Source organism: Callorhinus ursinus, unplaced genomic scaffold (assembly GCF_003265705.2).
Source record: "Callorhinus ursinus isolate GAN/ISIS: 27379988/994484 unplaced genomic scaffold, GSC_fseal_2.0 scaffold9, whole genome shotgun sequence".
Lineage (NCBI taxonomy): Eukaryota > Metazoa > Chordata > Mammalia > Carnivora > Otariidae > Callorhinus > Callorhinus ursinus.
Genome location: NW_027397071.1, coordinates 46977450 through 46997113, shown reverse-complemented (window position 1 = coordinate 46997113; position 19664 = coordinate 46977450). Strand labels below are relative to the sequence as shown.

Sequence of the window (19664 nt, the reverse complement as noted above, 5' to 3'; positions counted from 1 at the left end):
CTCCAGCAACCCTCAGTTTGTTTTCCTGAGATTAAGAGTCTCTTATGGTTTGTCTCCCTCTCTGGTTTTATCTTGTTTCATTTTTTCCTCCCTTCCCCTATGATCCTCTGTCTTGTTTCTCAAATTCCTCATATCACTGAGATCATATGATACTTGTCTTTCTCTGATTGACTTATTTCACTTAGCATAATACCCTCTAGTTCCATCCACATCATTGCAAACGGCAAGATTTCGGGGTTTTTTGATGACTGCATAATATTCCATTGTATATATATACTACATCTTCTTTATCCATTCATCTGTTGATGGACATCTAGGCTCTTTCCATAGTTTGGCTATTGTAGACATTGCTGCTATAAACATTGGGGTGCAGGTGCCCCTTCAGATCACTACATTTGTATCTTTGGGATAAATACCCAGTAGTGCAATTGCTGGGTTGTACAGTAGCTCTATTTTCAACTTTTTGAGGAACCTCCATACTGTTTTCCAGAGTGGCTGCACCAGCTTGTAGTCCCACCAACAGTGTAGGAGGGTTCCCCTTTCTCCACATCCTCACTAACATCTGTTGTTTCCTGACTTGTTAATTTTAGCCATTCTGACTGGTGTGAGGTGGTATCTCATTGAGGTTTTGATTTGTATTTCCCTGATGCTGAGTGATGTTGAACACTTTTTCATATGTCTCTTGGCCATTTGGATGTTGTTAAAGGATCATTTTGACAGCTCCTGTTTAGCCTTAATATCTAAACCTCAGTTTTCTCATCTGTAAAACAGCTTGTGATATTAATGGTATCTTAAACTCTTTCCTGATCTACAGTGCTTGATTTAGAGAGAGTTAAATATCTGAATTTCAATATTTTATAGTTAATTTAATAATAATGATCTTTGTACCAAAGGGGTAAAATAATAATTTGTAAGAGGATGAAACCAAAGATGGAAGATGAGTTTTTAAGAAAGATATTGTGAAAAGATGGAATCGGAAGTAGAAGACCAGAGTTTTCTCTACTACACAGTGAAGGTGATCTTAAGAAAATCACTGATATCTGGGAATCTTAGTTTCCTTGAATGTATAATAGAAATATTAGCAACCACTTCTAAAAATTATTATAAGAGTTGAATGAACTAAAATACGTAAAAGTGTTTTACAAACTCTAAAGAGTTATAAACACCTGAGATGGTATTACATAAGTCAGTCCTGCCTTTTAGCCTCTACTAAGGATGACATTCCCCATCCTTCAAGTCTTGACACAAAATCAGTTGCCAAGCTTCTCCTCAAACCCATCTCTTTCTAGTTCAGTCTCTCACTTGGACTAACACAGATCACTACTGTAATCTGTTCACTATTGTATCCTTAGCACCTAAAACAGATCCTGTCACGTAGTACATACTCTGTAGATATCTGTTGAATGAATGAACTGTCTTTATGTAAATACCCAAACTACAGAGAAAAAGAGGGCAAACATTTATATACTGAAACATAAGAATAGAAATAGTATCCAGGAGTGATTCTCCACAGGCTACCTCCAGAGAAAAAAGTTGCTTTGTGCAATGCCCCCATTGAAATTAGCTTCTGCCAAGTATTTAAACTATAATTCTGTTCAATTCAAGACTTAGACCCAGCAACCAACCACATCCCACCAGAAGAGGAGGTGGTACTTCAACAAACAATAATGCTAATGTGGTGGTAAATCCTGCTGACAACTAGCTACATCACAAAGTTATCACTGCAAAGCTTGGACCCTATACTCCTGATCATGCCAGGCATCAGGCTGTTGTTACCCCTAGCCACAAACCCTGAGTTGGTAGGACAGGAGTGTTCTACTATGTCATATCACAAAAATATTCTGGTCCTTGAACACATCAGGGAGGTGCCAGAGTTTCAGAAATCATTTTGCTTAAAACATCCACAACCCAAGGATCAAAGTTCTTCTCCAGCAGTGCGAGGCCACAGAGGATGATGGGCAATGTAGAAACAAGAGGGAGTCATGGTCCTATACCTATACCATGGTCCCTGATATACCTCAGTGGGTTTCCACCAATGGACCCTGATCTGCACACCTGGTGCATGTGTTATCTGGTACTTGGCCTTTGTAAAACCAATATTCCTGTGAAAGTTCCCTTTGTACCCATCCTTAATCCTATTCTTCCCTCATCTTTCCCTTCCCAGAGGCAGCCTTTATTATAAATTTGGTGTACAACTTTCCTATAGAATGAAAACATAAGCCTTCCAAAATTTTGATTCACCCTTGGTTAAAATTAATGGAGAAATTATAGGACACAATGTTGCTTGATAAGATACCTTGATAGGAAATAATGGTTTGACATTAATTACTTTAAAACTTCAAATTACTATTTGATTATAATTCTTCTCTGAAAAGTTCAGAGTTGTATCAGGTAAACTTGTGTTTGGCTGTAAGTAATACAAAACCTGATTAATAGGTTTTTGTTGAATCTCCCTGAAAAATAACTCTGAACCTTTAAAATATAATGACCAAAAGCATGAAAAACATATTTGTATTAGGAAACTGTATTTATTGTTAATGTATGGAACATATTTGTTACAAGGAAATTTTGCTTACCAGTATTAAAATCATTAACATACATACAACACACATATACACACACACAATTTGTCAAAAATGTTCAGACTCTCAGCTTAGCCTTCTGCTTTCAGAGCATACTGCTCAAAATAAAAGATGTTTCTAATGTATATATATAACACATGTTTATCCATCCAACAGTTGATGGACATTAGGGCTGTTTCCATAATTTGGCTGTTGTAGATAATGCTCCTATAAACCTCTGGGTGCATGTATTCCTTTGAATTAGTGTTTCTGTATTCTTTGGGATACATCTAGTAGTGCAACTGCCAGATCGTAGGGTACTTCTATATTTAACTTTTTGAGGAGCCTCCATACTGTTTTCCAGAGTTGCACCAGTTTGCATTAAAAAGAATGAAATCTTGCCATTTGCAACGATATGGATGGAGGTAGAGATTATTATGCTAAGCGAAGTAAGTCAGTCAGAGAAAGACAAATACCATATGATTTCACTTGTGTGAAATTTAAGAAACAAAACAAATGAGCATAGGGAAAAAGAGAGAGAGAGAGGCAATCCAAGAAACAGACTCTTAATTATAGAGAACAATGGTTACTAGAAGGGAGGTGGGTGGGGGTGATGGTTTAAATGGGTGATGGGGACTAAGGCATGTATTTGTGATGAGCACCGGGTCATGTATGGAAGTGTTGAATCACTAAATTCTATACCTGAAACTAATATTACACTGTATGTTAACTAACTGGAATTTAAATAAAAACTTTAAGGTAGTTAGGAAAATCTCCTTAAATGTCCACAGTCAATATGCATGTCAGCCAGTTAAGAAAATACTCTCCAAAACTATTTGGAATACTTCATTTGTTTCTTAATTGGGAAAGCCTATTTTTACCCTGAGAAGAATAATAATTGTATATAGAAAATATGCAGCAAATCAAGCAGATAATTTTAATATTCTTTGTATTAAGGAACTTGTATATATTTGGCATTTTAAATATTCATTATTTATAAGAGAATTTGCCATTATTAGATTGTCTCACAAATAAATTTGTGATTCTAATTTAAATGTGTAATTGGGTAATTGACTTAGACTTGTGATTGTAGATTGAAATATTATTAATTTGTAAAAAGCACTGGCACATTTAAGAAAATTTAAGATTCATCATATTCAACATTTATTTATTTTTAATTTTATCTTTTTTTATTATGTTATGTTAATCACCATACATTACATCATTAGTTTTTGATATAGTGTTCCATGATTCATCGTTTGCATATAACACCCAGTGCTCCATTCAGTACGTGCCCTCTTTAATACCTACCACCAGGCTAACCCATCCCCCCACACTCTTCCCCTCTAGAACCCTCAGTTTGTTTCTCAGAGTCCATAGTCTCTTATGGTTCGTCTCCCCCTCCGATTCCCCCCCTTCATTTTTCCCTTCCTGCTATCTTCTTCTTCTTTTTAACATATAATGTATTATTTGTTTCAGAGGTACAGGTCTGTGATCCAACAGTCTTACACAATTCACAATGCTCACCATAGCACATACCCTCCCCAATGTCTATCACCCAGAAAACTTCCAAACTTGTTTTATGAGACCGCCATTACCTTGATCCCAAAACCAGACAAAGACCCCATCAAAAAGGAGATTTACAGACCAATATACTTGATGAATATGGATGCATATTCAACATTTAAAATTTATTAAATTAATAAGAATTCCTTAAGTATCAGATTTGCTTGCCCATAAGACAATTGAAGTACTTAAAAATCTATATTAAATTTATAAATTAAACTTAAAGAATTTAAAGGAACTTAATTGTTGCAAAAGTTTATTAAAAGTATGTATTAAAATTTGCTGGACTTATAAACAGAATAATAAAATATATTATCTAAATGTAAGAGCTTAAGATGAACTAAGATTTTAAAAATTTTATAAATATTTGAATGTGAACATTTTAAGCAAAAGTAGACTGAGTAATCATCTCCATGTCCAAAAGAAATATTAAAGACAAAGGAAAAAAAACGAAAGGAAAAAAAACTCACATTACTACCTTATACATGTCTCCTAATACACGTGTGCAAGACATTCTCTGTGGTATCATTGGCTTGTATGGTATTTGAATTTTCACTTTTTTTGAATTGCTCTGCAAAGAGGCTATGCTCTCTCTCTCAAATAAATAAATAAATCTTTAAAAGATAAAATAAAAATTTTAAAAACCAAAAAGTTGAAAAGCTATCTTAAAAATAATGGGCATCTAGTGATACTGATGGCTTGTCAAAGTTTTACAACAAAGTTTTCATATTTGAAGATCAGAGTAAGGGAACAGGATAACACTACAGAAACAAAAAAACAAATGCATATTTTGGGAACATTGGATAATATCTAAAATATTATCATTTCTTGTAAAAGTCTTTGAATATTTGCAGTAAACTTCTTCAGCTATATTCAACAATTATTAAATCCCAACAGTATACTAGGCACAACTTAAAGGTATCCCACGTAACATTTATAATTATTATGCTACAACATTATTGTTTTCACTTTACAGAGTAAAAACACAAGGCTCGAAGAAAATAAGCCTAATAGACACCATGCTTAGTAGGTAGCAACTCTTGAGACTTACGTTCTTCCTATTGCACTACACTTAAGATATTTAAGAAATGTAAATTCCTTGTGTGATACAAAATTGCATAAAATCACATAGAATAACATAAACTTTTGACTTTTGAGTCTTACCCGGCCAGAATCCAAAGGAGAGGGCATATTTCTTAGTTCATACACAGCAACCTGTCCATCACTGTCACCCACTAGAAGGCAATCTGTTTGTTTGGCAAAGAGAACAGTTGTGAACTTGATTCCAGGGTTAGCAACATTCACAATGAGAGGATCCAAACTGTAATAAAACACTTTCTTTGTAAATTCAGTTGTTGTTATTACATTCTTTTTGTATACAGATTAAGAAAATTCAGATATTTTCTGTGATTTCATGTGACAAAAACAAAACAAAATAAGCTTAAGTTTCCAAAATCAAAATAACGGCTTCTCAACTCCATAATCAATCAAACTTTCATTTCTTCAGTGAACTAATTTCAAATAAATAAACTCAAGAAGTTCACAATTAAGATGTGCACTCGCAAGTTTAAGCTCCTGTGCTAGTTAACTTTATGTATTAACTTGGCTGGGCTATGGTACTCAGTTGTTTGGACAACACCCCTCTACACTTTGCTGTGAGGGTGATTTGTTTAGATGAATTGACATTTAGAGCAGTAGAATTTGAATAAAGCAGCTTACACTTACCCTCCATAATGTTGGCAGACCTTATTCAATTCGATGAAGACCTTAAGAGAAAAGACTGAGGTCCCTGAAGTGGAATAAAACTGCCTCCAGTCTGCCTTTAGACTCCTGACTGCAGCATGGACTTCTGATGGAAATTCTAGCCAGCCAGCCTGTAGCGCAGACTTGGCACTTGCCAGGCCTCACAGTCATGTGAGCCAATTCCTTAAAATAAATCTCTTTCTCTCTTTTTATTGCTTCTGTGTCTCTGGAGAACCCTGACTAATACAACCTCTTGAGTAGTAATGCCTTTTAATAGAAGGACATTTGATCCAAATGAACCTCTGGAACATAAAAGAATACTTTGAACAAGAACTTTTTCTATTCCCCATCGTCCAGAGCAATCTACTGATGCCCCACAAAACAACAGAAGCTGTGACTTGCATACTTCTGAAGAAATGTCCTGAGAACCACAGTTCTACCAAGAAAATTAAAATCACAAGTGGGATGAGTTAAATAATCATTTTATACATTAGTCATCTCATACTCAAATATAAATTGCTTTGTGATATAACCCTTGGTTTGGGGTTCAAACTGTTTTATAGTATAAGCCATGACAAAATTTTAGAGTTACTAAATTATTAACTTCTAGGGGAAAAAATGCCATTAAAAATAAACCCATTGAATTTTCTGTCACTTATTTTAAGCAAGAATGTATTTCCCTGATTCTTCTGCTAGTAACTAGCATAAAAATCTACAGTATTTTCCAACTGAAGAAGTAAAATCATTAAACACTTTATTCCTGTACTATACAAATTTCCATTTTAAAATGAAAGATGAGTCTAGAGGACACTCTAATAACTTTGGTGTAAAACCTTAAATTAAAAATTTTAATTAAATGCATGGCCCTGGGTGCCTGGGTGGTTCAGTTGGTTAAGCATCTGCCTTTGGCTCAGGTCATGATCCCGGAGACCTGGGATCAGGCCTGCATCGAGGTTCCCTGCTCAGCGGAGAGTCTGGTTCTCCCTCTGCCCTTCACGCTGCTTGTGCTCTCTCTCTCACTCACTCTCTCTCTCTCTCTCTCTCTCTCAAATAAATAAATAAATCTTAAAAAAGAGAGATTCTTAAAAAAATAAAAATAAAAATATGTGCATGGCCTTTTGAATATGTTTTAAAACAAGGTAAGAGAATACGTAAATATTGTAAAAAATAATTATTTTGTTCCCTTTATCTTATTGCAGAAAATCTTCAGTTAAAAACAAACAAATGCCTCTCTGCATTCTTCTATAAATTAGGCAATGAAAATTCAAGGTAGCTATGATAACTCATATCAGCCTGTAAAAGTTTGAGATGGATAAGATGACCTATTTTCATTTAAATATTTTTAAAAACACATATGGTCTAAGTAACTAAAATGAATATAGCATCCTGGCATATATCTTTTACTCGTAGAGGACTCTCACAGCGTAAACTATTACTTGTTTTAAAGTAACTACAATTCCCTCTAACCAATACCAAATCTATCAGGTATCATTTAGTTTAAACTGCTTCTATGAGAAGTATCACCAAGAAAAACATTAACACTTACGTGCTGACATGAAGGTCCCAAATCTCCACTCTGCTCTCATTTGCAGCTGCAAATATATAGGAGGATTTTGGAGACCAGGCAACATCATAAACAACATAAGTGGTTGGATAAAAGCTCAAAAATGGTGTGGTGTTCTCCTGTTGCCATATAATAACACCCCAATCTGCAGAACAGCTTAAGAACACATCATGACAAAATGGATTCCATGCTATTTTATACACTGGGCCCTAGAATTAGAAAAATAAATTAAAATACATAGATAAATAATATTGAACATCTTATATTTTTAAACCTGACCAACAAATTAAAAATGCTAAGCTTTCTAGAAGATTTATGCACCATGCATTATTGTATATTATTTTAGCTGAGAGTAAGGTCATAGATAGGATCTTCCCTAAATTATGCCATATGGAAACATAAAAATACAGCTGTTACAATACTAACTAAATATCAATACATATTATACTTAATTACTTTAAAAGTATAAGGATTATTTTTTAAAAATGAGGGAGAAAATGAAGAAAACATAGATGAAACAATCACAAAGAATACAGAAAATAAGTATATGCCAGACACATTTTTACTTTGGGATCAGCATGTTATCATAAGCAAAGTCTCTTAGAAACAAATGAAAATTGTAACTTCCACAACTTGCAAGAAGAAATCAAGAATATCTAAAAGCCAGGGGTGCCTGGTGGCTCAGTCAATTAAATATCCGACTCCTGACTTCAGCTCAGGTCATGATCTCATGGTCATGAGATTGAGGCCTGTGTGGGGCTCCATGCTGAGCGTGGAGCCTGCTTAAGATTCTCTCACTCCCTCTCCGTCTGCCCCTCCCAACCCTCCAGATCACATATATGCATTCTCTCTCTCTCTCTCAAAAAAAAAAAAAAAAAAACTATCTAGAAGCCAAATAAGATGCCCCACATGTTATTGATGTTTCCATACAAGAAAGCACTTAATTCAAGCTGGTAATGTTAACTCTGAAGTTGTAAATCTATTGCATGTTAAAAGTACTGTGTTTAAACACAGTATTAAATATTTTTTCAGAAATATTAAAAGATAAATTTTCCATACCTACTATAATTAAACTAACCTTATGTCCTCTGTAGGTATCAAGGTATTGTTCATTATACGAACAAGAGCATTTGTGAATATGACCTTCTTCAGTGCCAGCCAAATAGATATTTGTATCCTACAACACAAAAAATTAAAATGTATTGGCTTGTTACACATTAGTAAATGTGCTAAATAGAAAATGAGATCCCTCAAGAGCTATTAAAATCAATTCTAGAACCCAAACTAGAAATTCTATCTTGATCATGGTTTTTTGTTGTCTTTTGCTTTCTGTTATGATTTTATAATAATTAAACTATCTGAAGGACTACTATGCAAAGAAAATACAGATTTGTTCTTTGCTGGAATAGAGGGAAGAACTTAGATCTTATCTAGGAATTAAATGGACAAGCACTGGCTTAAAATGAGGAAGAAAATTTCCAATATTTAAAGTTACCTAATAATGGAACTAATAATGGAATCCAGGGGAATAGTAAGTGTTCTTTTCATTAGAACTAGTCAAAGAGAAGAGAGATGACTTAACAGTATTTATGTATATAATGCTGAAGAAATGACTCTGGCTTGGAATGAAAGATTGAAATAAATGGATTTTTAACACTATATGTATGCACTAAATAGAGATTTTAAGCGTATTTCCTACACTGAAGTCATAGTCAAAAGTTCTGAAAGTCAGACTTTATGCCCTGGCTATGTAAAGTCAGTATCACCTGGGAGCATTTTAGAGATGCAAAATCTCAGGCCCTACCCCAGACCTACTGAATCAGAATCTGCATTTTAACAAGATTCCCAAGTAATTTGTATGCACATTAAAATTTGAGACACACTGCTCTAGCATGTACCAGTACTTAAGAATGCAACTACTAGATCATGGAATATAAGTAGTTTTTTTTTTTAATCTTATTTATTTTTATTTATTTATTTATTTATTTATTCATTCATTCATTCATTCATTCATTCATGAGAGAAAGAGAGAGAAAGAGAAAGAGAGAGAGAGGCAGAGGGAGAAGCAGGCTCCCAAGGAGCAGGGAGCCTGATGCGGGACTCGATCCCAGGACCCTGGGATCATGACCTGAGCCGAAGGCAGACGCTTAACCATCTGAGCCACCCAGGCACCCTGGAATATAAGTAGTTTTAAATAACACAATAAAGTATATTTTTTCCCCAAACTAGTATTACCAATTTATATTCAGCAGTATATAGAAGTTCCCTTTGATCCACATTCTCATCAACAGTTGGGTTACATTAGAAATCTTAAATTTTGCCATTGTATGAGGTATAAAATTATACCTAATGGTTTTAGGTCCCATTTTTATGGATATTAATAAGGTTGAGCACATTTTTATGTTTACTGGCCATTTGTATTTCCTCTTCTGTTCATGTCTCTTGTTTTACTCATAATATTTTTTATATTCATTTATAAAGAAGTTCTTTATATATTCTATATATGACTACATATTATCTTTATATATCTATATTATATATTCTATTACATATGCTTGTCTATTATAAATGTTGCAAATATCTTCTCCAAGTGTACAGTTTACCTTTTTACTTTCTTAGTATTTGACAGAAAGAGAGAGAGATAGCAAGAGAGGGAACACAAGCAGGGGGAGTGGGAGAGGGAGAAGCAGGCTCCCCACTGAGCAGGGAGCCCAAAGTGGGGCTTGATCTCAGGACCCTGGCATCATGACCTGAGCCGAAGGCAGACGCTTAACGACTGAGCCACCCAGGCACCCCTCTTTGGTGTCTTTTGATAAACAGAAGTTCTCCTTTTAATGTAGCTGGTCTTATAACTTTTTTATATATTAGCATTTTTTTGTGCTTTGTTTAAGAAATTTTTCATATTTTGAGGTAATAGAAATGTTTTCCTACATCTTCTTCTAGAAGTTTTTTGTGTATGATGGGGTAGGTATCTAATTCCATTGTTATATGGGTAATGATTATTCCAACACCATTTATATGTAGGTTATCTTTCTCTAGAGATCAAGGTCACTGTCTAGAGTTGTTTGTGTCAGTCTATAAAATCTGAGATTTCCATTCTAGAGATTTATTAGGGAGTTCTCTTAGGAACAATCTCCTTGAAAGGAACAGAAATGGGCAGAGATTTAAGTTGAACTATGATGCAGTTGCAACAGAGGGCTCAGCCCAAACTCCAAGAAGTTCTGAAGTTGAGATAGCCCTTCAGAGTCCTACCTCCAGGCAAGGAAGCCAGACATGTTATACCACCATCCTCCACCGTCACCAATAAAGTAGTGAAGCAAAATGATAGACTCAAACCAAACCATATCAAAATCAAACTAAATGTAAATGGTCTAAACATCACAATTATAAAGGCAGACATTGTAAGATTAGATAAAAAAGCAAGACCCAACTATAAGCGACCAACAAGAAATGTACTTTAAATATAGAGACATACGCAGGTTAAATGTAAAAGGATGGAAAATGATTTAGGAAACAAAACAAACAAACATGGCAGGGGGGTTTGGCGGGGAATGAGAGGAAGACCAAGAAATAGACTCTTAACTATAGAGAGCAAACTGATAGTTACCAGAGGGGAGATGGGTAGGTGGATGAGTTAAATAGTTGGTGGGCATTAAGGAAGGCACTAGTTGTGATGAACACCAGGTGTTGTATGTAAGTGCTGAATCACTAAATTCTACACCTGAAACTAATATCACACTGTACATTAACAGGACTTTAAATAAAAACTTAATTTAAAAAAAGATATATCATGCTAACACTAGTTAAAAGAAAGCGGGGTGCCTACATTAATATCAGATTAAGTTGATTTCAGAGTAAATAATATTACCGGTTATAAACAAGTCCACTTTACAATGATAAGAAAGTTGATTAACCAAGAGAACATAACAATCCTACACATTTATATATCTAAAACAAAGCATCAAGCTAAAAACTGATAGAATTACAAGGAAAAAATAAACAAATCCACAGTTATGGCCAGAGACTTCAGTACCTCTCTCTTAATAATTGATGGAAGAAAATCAGCAAGGGTATAGTCAACTCGAACAACACTTTCAACCACTCTAACCTGATTGTCATTCATAGAACATTCCACCCAACAGCAGCAGAATATATATTTTTCTGAAGTGCATAGTGAAATTTACATGTAAATATCACATTCTGGACTTTAAAACAAATCTCAATAAATTCAAAAGGATTCAGTATAAAAAGTTCATTCTCTGATAATGATGGAATTGAATTAGAAATCAATAACAGAAAGATCCTTGGAAAAGTACCAAATATTTAAAAACTAAATAGCATGCTTCTCAATAATCCACCCATCAAAAAAGAAATCAAAGGAGAAATTAGAAAGTATTCTGAATAGAACAAAAATGAAAATACAACATATTAGAGTTTGTGGGATGCTGCCAAAGCAGTATTTAGAGAAAAATTATAGCACAGATGCCTCTATCATAAAAGAAGAAAAGTCACAAATCAATGATCCCAGCTTCCACTTTCAGAAGCCAGAAAAAGAAGAGCAAATAAAACCGAAGTAGAAGAATGAAAATAAAAGATCAAATTAGAAATCCATTATATAGAAAACAGAAAACCAATAGTGACAGAGAAATCAAAAGCTGGTTCTTTGAGATCAATAACATTGATAAATTTCTAACCAGACTAAAAAAAAAGAGAAAGAAGAGAGAAGACACAAATTACTAATAGTAGGAATTAAAAAAGTGATAGCACTACATATTTTATAACTATTAAAGGATACTAAGGAAATATTACTATGCCACTAAATTTAATAACTTAGATGAAATAAATTCCTTGAAAGACACAAATTACCAAAGTTCACTCAAGAAGAAATAGATAATAATATAATAATAACCCTATATCTATTAAAAATTTTAATATCTAGTTGAAAGTTAAAAATCCTCCCCCCCAAAAAAACTCTAGGTCCAGATGGTTTATTAATTCCATCAAACACGTAATGAATAAATAATGTTAATTGTACGTAAATTCTTTCAAAAAAGTAAAAAGGGAACACTTTTCAACTAATTCTACAGGATTATCCTAATACCAAAACCAGACAAAGACACTACCAGAAGAGAAAACTATGGATGAATACCCCTTACAAACAAAGATGAAAAATCTTAAACAAAATTTTAGCATACCAAATCCAACAGTAGATTAAAAGTATAAATCATGATCAAATGGGATTTATTTCAGAAACAAAAATTTAAAAATTAATGTAATTCATCATGTTAACAAACTTAGAAAGAAAAACCATATAATCATCTCCACTGATGTAGAAAAAGTATTTGACAAAAACCTAACATCCATCCCTAATAAAAGTCTCAACAAATGGTAATGTAATGGGATCTCTTCAATGTGACTGCATCTACAAAAAAACCACAGCTTACATCATACTTAATAGGAAAAGGACTGAATACTTTCTCCCTAAGATCAGAAACAAGAGAGGGATGTTTTCACCACTTCTATTCATCATTGTGCTGGAAGTTCAAGCCACTATAATCAGGAAAGAAAAATAAATAAAAGGTAACCAGATAAGAAAGGAAGAAGTAAAACTATTTACAAACTACATTATCTCAAATTCTTTACACCAAGGACATTTCTAGGACACCAGACACCAGAAAAGGATTTCTCAATCCAACACCATTGATATTTTGGGTCACCTAATAATAATAATAATAATAATAAATATTATTATCGTTATCTGTCTCCTCCTTCTTCTTCTTCCCCATCTCCTTCTTTTTTCTTCCCCTTCTCTTTCTCCTTCCTCTTCTCCTTCACCTTCCCTTTCCTTTTTTCCTTCTCCTTCTTCTGAGCAGAGGAAGACAGTACTCGTCTTGCGCATTGTAGGATGTTTAGCAGCATCCCTGGTCTTTGCATTCCTTCCCACATCCCACCTCTTAGAGCTGAAACAACCAAAAATTTCTCAAGACATTGTGAAATGTACCCTCGTGATGAGAAATGCCCCTCCCTGCCAACATTGAGAACCACTGTTCTAGAGTCCAGGTGAAATGTGAATTATAAGAACTTGAGAATGAAAGCAGTTAAGAATACAACTACAGTGGTAAAAGTGAAACATAATAAAGGCTTGAACTACATTAGCAATGAGTAGGCTTGGACTGAAAAGAGTAGGAAAATAAGACTTAAATATCATTTGGATGATAGGGTAGAATAGAGTAGGAGCTCAAGTTTTGGTTTGCATAATTAGGTGGATGATGGTGTCACTAAAAAGATGGTCATATTACATATAACAGAAAACACATAGGATATGTTTCCTTAGATGTCTGTGATAGTTGCTGAATTTACTGACTCCAAAGAACTTCCAGATAAAAAGAATGAGAAAAAGTAGAACTTCACTAACTGTGCTTTGATTTGATTCTGGTCTTGATAAGCATGAACTTAACTGGTCTTCCTGATCCTCAGAATCATGAGAGTTACCACTCATATTGACACAGAGGACTGTGTAGTAGATTTGGTTTCTATCAATATGACAAAGTAGCAGAACACCCAAAAGGAGCAAGGAGGGGCATGCAAGTTAAACATAAAGTTGTAAAGAGAATCCTTCCACAGTTCCTCAGAAATACAGACCTTTCCTCCAGAAAGCAGATAAAGACATGGTACAGCCAACTAGAAGGGGCCACTCTACCTTAGTTTGGCAACTATGTCTATATTTGTTTTATTTTTACTTACAAGGCACAATATTTATTAACATGCTAAAACTTTGCCTTGCTTTATATCTTAATACACTTCAATTATTGGAAGTTGTTATATGCAATAGTACATAATGGATTGAGATAATTTACCTTAGGATGAAAAGCAAAACACATTCCAGGAGCCTGTCGAGATATCAGAGCTTCACCTTTTTTTTCCTTTTCCCCTCCCTTTTTGCTGCTGCTCGCAGTAGTTCGCCTCAAACGCATCAAATCTTTATTTAAAGAAAAAAAATGTATCTTATTTACCACATGAAAAAGTATTGTATATATAATGTGTGTCCCATACAAAGAAGAGTATGATTTCTGCCATCTTTTGCATGTGATTAGGTTAAAATTAGCAAATACCAGAACAAGATGCTTAGAAAAACAATGACAAAGCCCAGTTTTTTTTCTTATGTAGCTAAACCAAAATTGGCCACCTCTTACACATGACTCACTAGAAACTTTAAGGCAACACATAACAAGAGAAAGATAATTGATTGATAAATACATATGCATGTATATATTCTTTTTACCATGACAGTCTAGTCCTTTCCGTATAACCCATTTGGAGATTCTTCCATCTGCTGATACAGAAACGAGTATTTCTCTTTTGTCATCACCTGTTGTCCCTCGATCTTGTTCTATCCATTGTAGTTGCCATACAGGTGCCAAATGTTTTTGAGGTGATTCACTAAAATGGGGAAAAGCACTAAATATAGAATCATTGTCATAATTTTTAAAAGGACATGAGTCTCAGTCATAAGGACAGCTCCCTGGAGCACTGTGACCTACTTATAGAATGATGCCTTTATTATTCAAAATTGGACTTTTACTTTAAGTATTTCAAAAAATGGGGAAAATAATCATTTTGTCATGTAGTATTTTTTGTTTTTCTCATTTCTTACAAAAGGAAAATTTCACTGCCTTTAATTATATTAACTGCCATAACAGAAATACAAAAGAAAATATTTTCTTTCTTTTCAGAATATATTTTCCTTACTCTATTCATTTACTTTTTCCTAGATAAGTTATGTAAATTTATTTTGGACACATTGAGTATAAGTATCTTTACCTTTATAAGGATTTTTTTCATAGCTTAAATGAATAAATTATTTAAGTCTTATTTAAATAAACAATTACCTCACCTTTCTTTCTATGTTTCAGGTTTGCCCATTGGCTTGGGTCTCTATATGGCCAGATTTAACATTTTTCTGAAGAATTAAAATCACTTCTCAGATTACTGACTGCTTTCCTATCAGAATAATGGGTTGCTCTGTTCATAGTACTGACTCCCTTGATTTTTTTGTGCAAATCTTCCAAAGCAATAGTTCTGACTCTTTTAAAAATCATATAGTTTTGATTATTTGGTAAAAGTTATAGACCATCTTCCCAGAAACAAGTACAAAGGCCCATGCTTATAAAACCATGCAAATAATTTCCAAGTTAAGCTTAAGGACCCTGCTTTATGCCTATTTTCAGCTCTAGCTAAGTTTATTCAAACACTAATATAAATATACTACTTCATTTTTGCCCCAGTGGTATCTGATCTATTACAAAAACCTAACATATTCAATATTTTTCACTTTTCACTTTTTTATTTTCTCAATACACTTATTCATTCATTCATTTATTTTTAATCAAATACTTACTATAATCCTACTACATGCCTGATATTATGTGACAGGCCAAGGATACAAAAATAAGACTTAATCCTTGACTTCAAATTGCTTACAGCTCTTCAGGAAGATATATATGTAAACAATATATATACAGTATAATAACTGCTATGATAACTAATACAAATGCACAAAAGATTGGAATGGGAAGGTTATGTGGCAGGGGTGACACCAAAGTAATAAAGGGTACAAACTTTCAGTTACAAGATGAATAAGTTCTAGAGATATAATATACAGTATGATGATCATAGTTAATAATACTGTGCTATATACTTGGGAAATTTGCTAAGAGAGTAGATCTTAACTGTTCTCACCACATACACAAAAAGGTAACCATGTGAGGTGACAGATGTATTAATCAATTTGATTGTAGTAAACATTCCACAATGTATACATATATTAAATAATTACATTGTACCCCTTAAAAAATCACATTGTATGACCTAAATGTATACAATTTTTATTTGTCAATTATACCTCAATGAAGCTGGGGAAATTAAAAAAATTTTTTTAAAAGAATAAGCATAAACTGTCAAGGAAGGTTGGTGAGGTGGACAGAGAACATGCAGATTTTAGAATAAGAACATTCCAGCTAGAGAGAAAATATGAGGAATTTTTAAATGTCTGAAAAAATAATGGTATCACTCTCAGTAACAACATAAACTTTCACTCAAAACTAAAAAACATTAAATTTTTACTTTTCCCTAAAAAAGCACATATTATATGTTTACCTAATTCTTGGATTCTCACCTACTATCCAGAACCGGAACATTGCTGTTGCTCCGCACATTATAAATGGCAATGGTGCCATTGTGATAGCCAACTGCTAAAAGATTAGGTGCTCCAATTGAGAAATCCACAGCAGTCACTCCATATGGACTCTGATAAATGCGTTCTGGCCACTGAATAAAAAAATTGTATTACATTTTAAACTTGGTTTTGCAGGCCATAAAAGAGTATAATGGTGGCTGAATGGTGGATTGTCTGGTGACAGGGGAAACGTAAGAGCTAGTCTACATTCAGTTACTCCTCTCCTCCTAACTTCTTGTATAGATGAGAACAAAAGGTCAATTAGTCATTTCCTTTACTTTGGTGCATCCTCAGAGTGCAATAATTTTAAGAAATACAGCATGGCCTTCTCCAATAAGTATCATATTTTGTTAATCTTTCAGCAGGATTTGTATGATCATCATAGATCACCTTCATTAAGAAACAAATAATGGGCTCCAAACAAATTAGCTAGCAATGTTCCTATCTTCCTGTATTTGTTTCAGATGCTTGGATTATCTAGACATTTCAAAACAGTGGATAGAAGAAGCTCGAAAAAAACTCTCTAAGGTAGTCTTTTCCTCAACTCTGTGAAGAGTTTTATTGTTTTGTTTTGTTTAAAGTCTAATCTAACTCCTTTCCTGCTTCTAATAATCTATGTGGAAAAGAAGATAACTTACTGATTATGGATCTTATATCAGTCCTTCCACATGTTTAAAATTGCTTCTTCCTTCCTTTCTTTTACTCTATATAAACCCAGCTTCCTAATAGACTGGGGCTATTTATAAAAGCTCTAATCATTTTTTTCCCCCTCTGACCCTTTTTTTAAGTTTTCTACTTCACATTTCAGTTATTAATTAAAACTAATGTAAAGCTGCAAAGTAACATATTGACTACAACTGTTTGACAAAAAACACGATTGATTCTTATTCTTGAAAAATTCATGCTAATAACATGGTCATATTCATCTATTTCATGTATTCAGGAGAGCAGAAATCTATCTTATAAGGCAATGATTTATTCATACATTAAGAAACAACCCAGTATTAAATGAAACATAATTTTCAAAGGACTCTCATTTGCAAATTTATTCTTCATTTTGATAAAAAATAATGGTTCAATTCTGGATCATCAGATCTAACAACACATAGTAAATGCTCAATAAATATTTATTAAATGAATTTACCCTACACATCAACAAAAACAAATTTTAATTCTTACAGATTTAAACCAGAGAAAATAAAGTCTTCCTTGGTCACTTTTTTGACTTTAATTATCACATAAAACTAGGTACTTTATGAGAATTATGTCAATATTTAATTGAATAAAAATGGGTTTATTCCTATTTGGTTACCATAGGATTCTTTATTGACCAGCAGCAAGCCAATCCTCTTTTTTGCTCTTTAAATCCAAAGTGCCCATAGCCAACAGCCAAAAGATCCTGAAAACCAGCAAAGTATGTTTAAAATAAGAGAAGATGGCATAAAAATATTGGGAAATATATAAAGATGCATATTAATGAACTGTGTTAAAAACAGCAATAAGACATTTCTATTGAGAAAAAAGTACCAGTCTACCATCTATTTTTACTTTACACCTCCATCTTCTAAAACAAAATAATAATCATCATATTTTCAGACTAATGAATATCTAAAAAAAAACCAATTGCTAAAAAGTTCTTTTATATATTGAGATAATCTTCCAAGATTATATTACTACATTATAATGTTTTGTGGGTTTTTGAGAATGACCTAATTATTTCAAATATAAAGACAGGGTGCCATGAACTAAATTGTGTCTCTTTTCTAAAAATTCATGTGTTGCAGTCTTAATCACCAATATCATTATTTTGAGGATAGAGCTTTCAGGAGGTAACCAGGGTTAAATGAGGTCATAAGGGTCATAATCTTAATCCAATGGGATTGGTGGATATAAAAAGAGGAAGAGACACGAGAGCTCTCTCTTTCCACCATGTGAGAGCACAGCAAGAAGGTGGCCATCTGCAAGCCAGAAAGAGAGCCTTCACCCAGAACCAAATCAGCCAGCACCTTGATCCTAAACTTCCTGGCCTCCAGAACTACAAGATAATACATTTCAGTCTAGGTATTTTGTTATGGTACCCCAAACTGATTAATAAAGCAGGTCATTTCAAGAAATGCTTATAGACAAAAATTTAATAACTGACCAAACCCAGCCTCTTCTTTGTAATCAGAATACCTTTATCAAAAATATATTATATTTTTTGCCACAATCCTATTTTCAAGCCAACATCATCTCTCTATAATTTCCTCTGTCTTAAACCACTCTTCACCACTATTCCTTTTACTCTGACATGGAAAAGCTTTTATTAATCTCTCCTAGACTCAGCATAGGCACCACTTCCTCTGAGAAGCATTCATGAGCCTCTCTTATGTATTCCCACAGCACTATTTATTTTCCTTATTAAAGCACATAGAGACCATTATACAGGCAGGGTCTATGTATGACTAAATTGCTACTGCAACTCTAGTGCCTTATCAGAGTTCCTGGCACAGAGTGAATGTTCAATAAGTATTTGTAGAATGAATTAATAAATATGATAGATGCTGTTTGTCATATTTTTTAGCTTCACTAAAAATTATTTAACTTTAATCTCAATAGCAATATATTAACTTTTAAAATGCTAGTATATTTAGTTTCTAAAAATGATTTATCTGTCTTTATTACACAGTTATTATTGATTATTAAATCTCACTTATCTAACAAGATGTTTCCAAATATAGTTTTATAAAGACCAATCCATACTAAAATGTATTTTATATTATTAAAAAATAATGTGCATAACTTAAATAATGTTTACACAGGTTTCCATAAAAATGATTACAGAACTTCTGTTTTTTAATAACCATAACAATGAGCATATTTGCATATAGCACCTTATAAGGTGTGGCAGTAAAATAATAAGGCTAATTCTTAAACATACATAGTACAATGCAGTTTAAACAAACAAATTAGTTTTGACCACTTAAAAATACACTAAATGTGCTATGGTGAGCAC

The 19664-nt window shown here is 33.4% G+C and overlaps 1 protein-coding gene across 3 annotated transcripts in view; it reads right to left on the bottom strand.

Annotated features, from left to right (window-relative positions):
* DNAI4 (dynein axonemal intermediate chain 4) overlaps positions 1-19664 on the bottom strand; it is a 91666-nt gene that overhangs the window by 1786 nt on the left and 70216 nt on the right. For 2 of the 3 annotated variants that reach the window (XM_025871784.2, XM_025871785.2), the window contains exons 10-16: positions 17982-18068; positions 16610-16761; positions 14717-14874; positions 14292-14413; positions 8513-8611; positions 7417-7643; positions 5292-5448 (exon numbers count right to left, since the gene is read on the bottom strand). In XM_025871784.2, coding sequence (XP_025727569.2) covers positions 5292-5448; positions 7417-7643; positions 8513-8611; positions 14292-14413; positions 14717-14874; positions 16610-16761; positions 17982-18068 — 1002 coding nt within the window. The remainder of the gene's footprint in view (positions 1-5291; positions 5449-7416; positions 7644-8512; positions 8612-14291; positions 14414-14716; positions 14875-16609; positions 16762-17981; positions 18069-19664) is intronic. The other variant, XM_073896569.1, reaches the window with a different exon arrangement.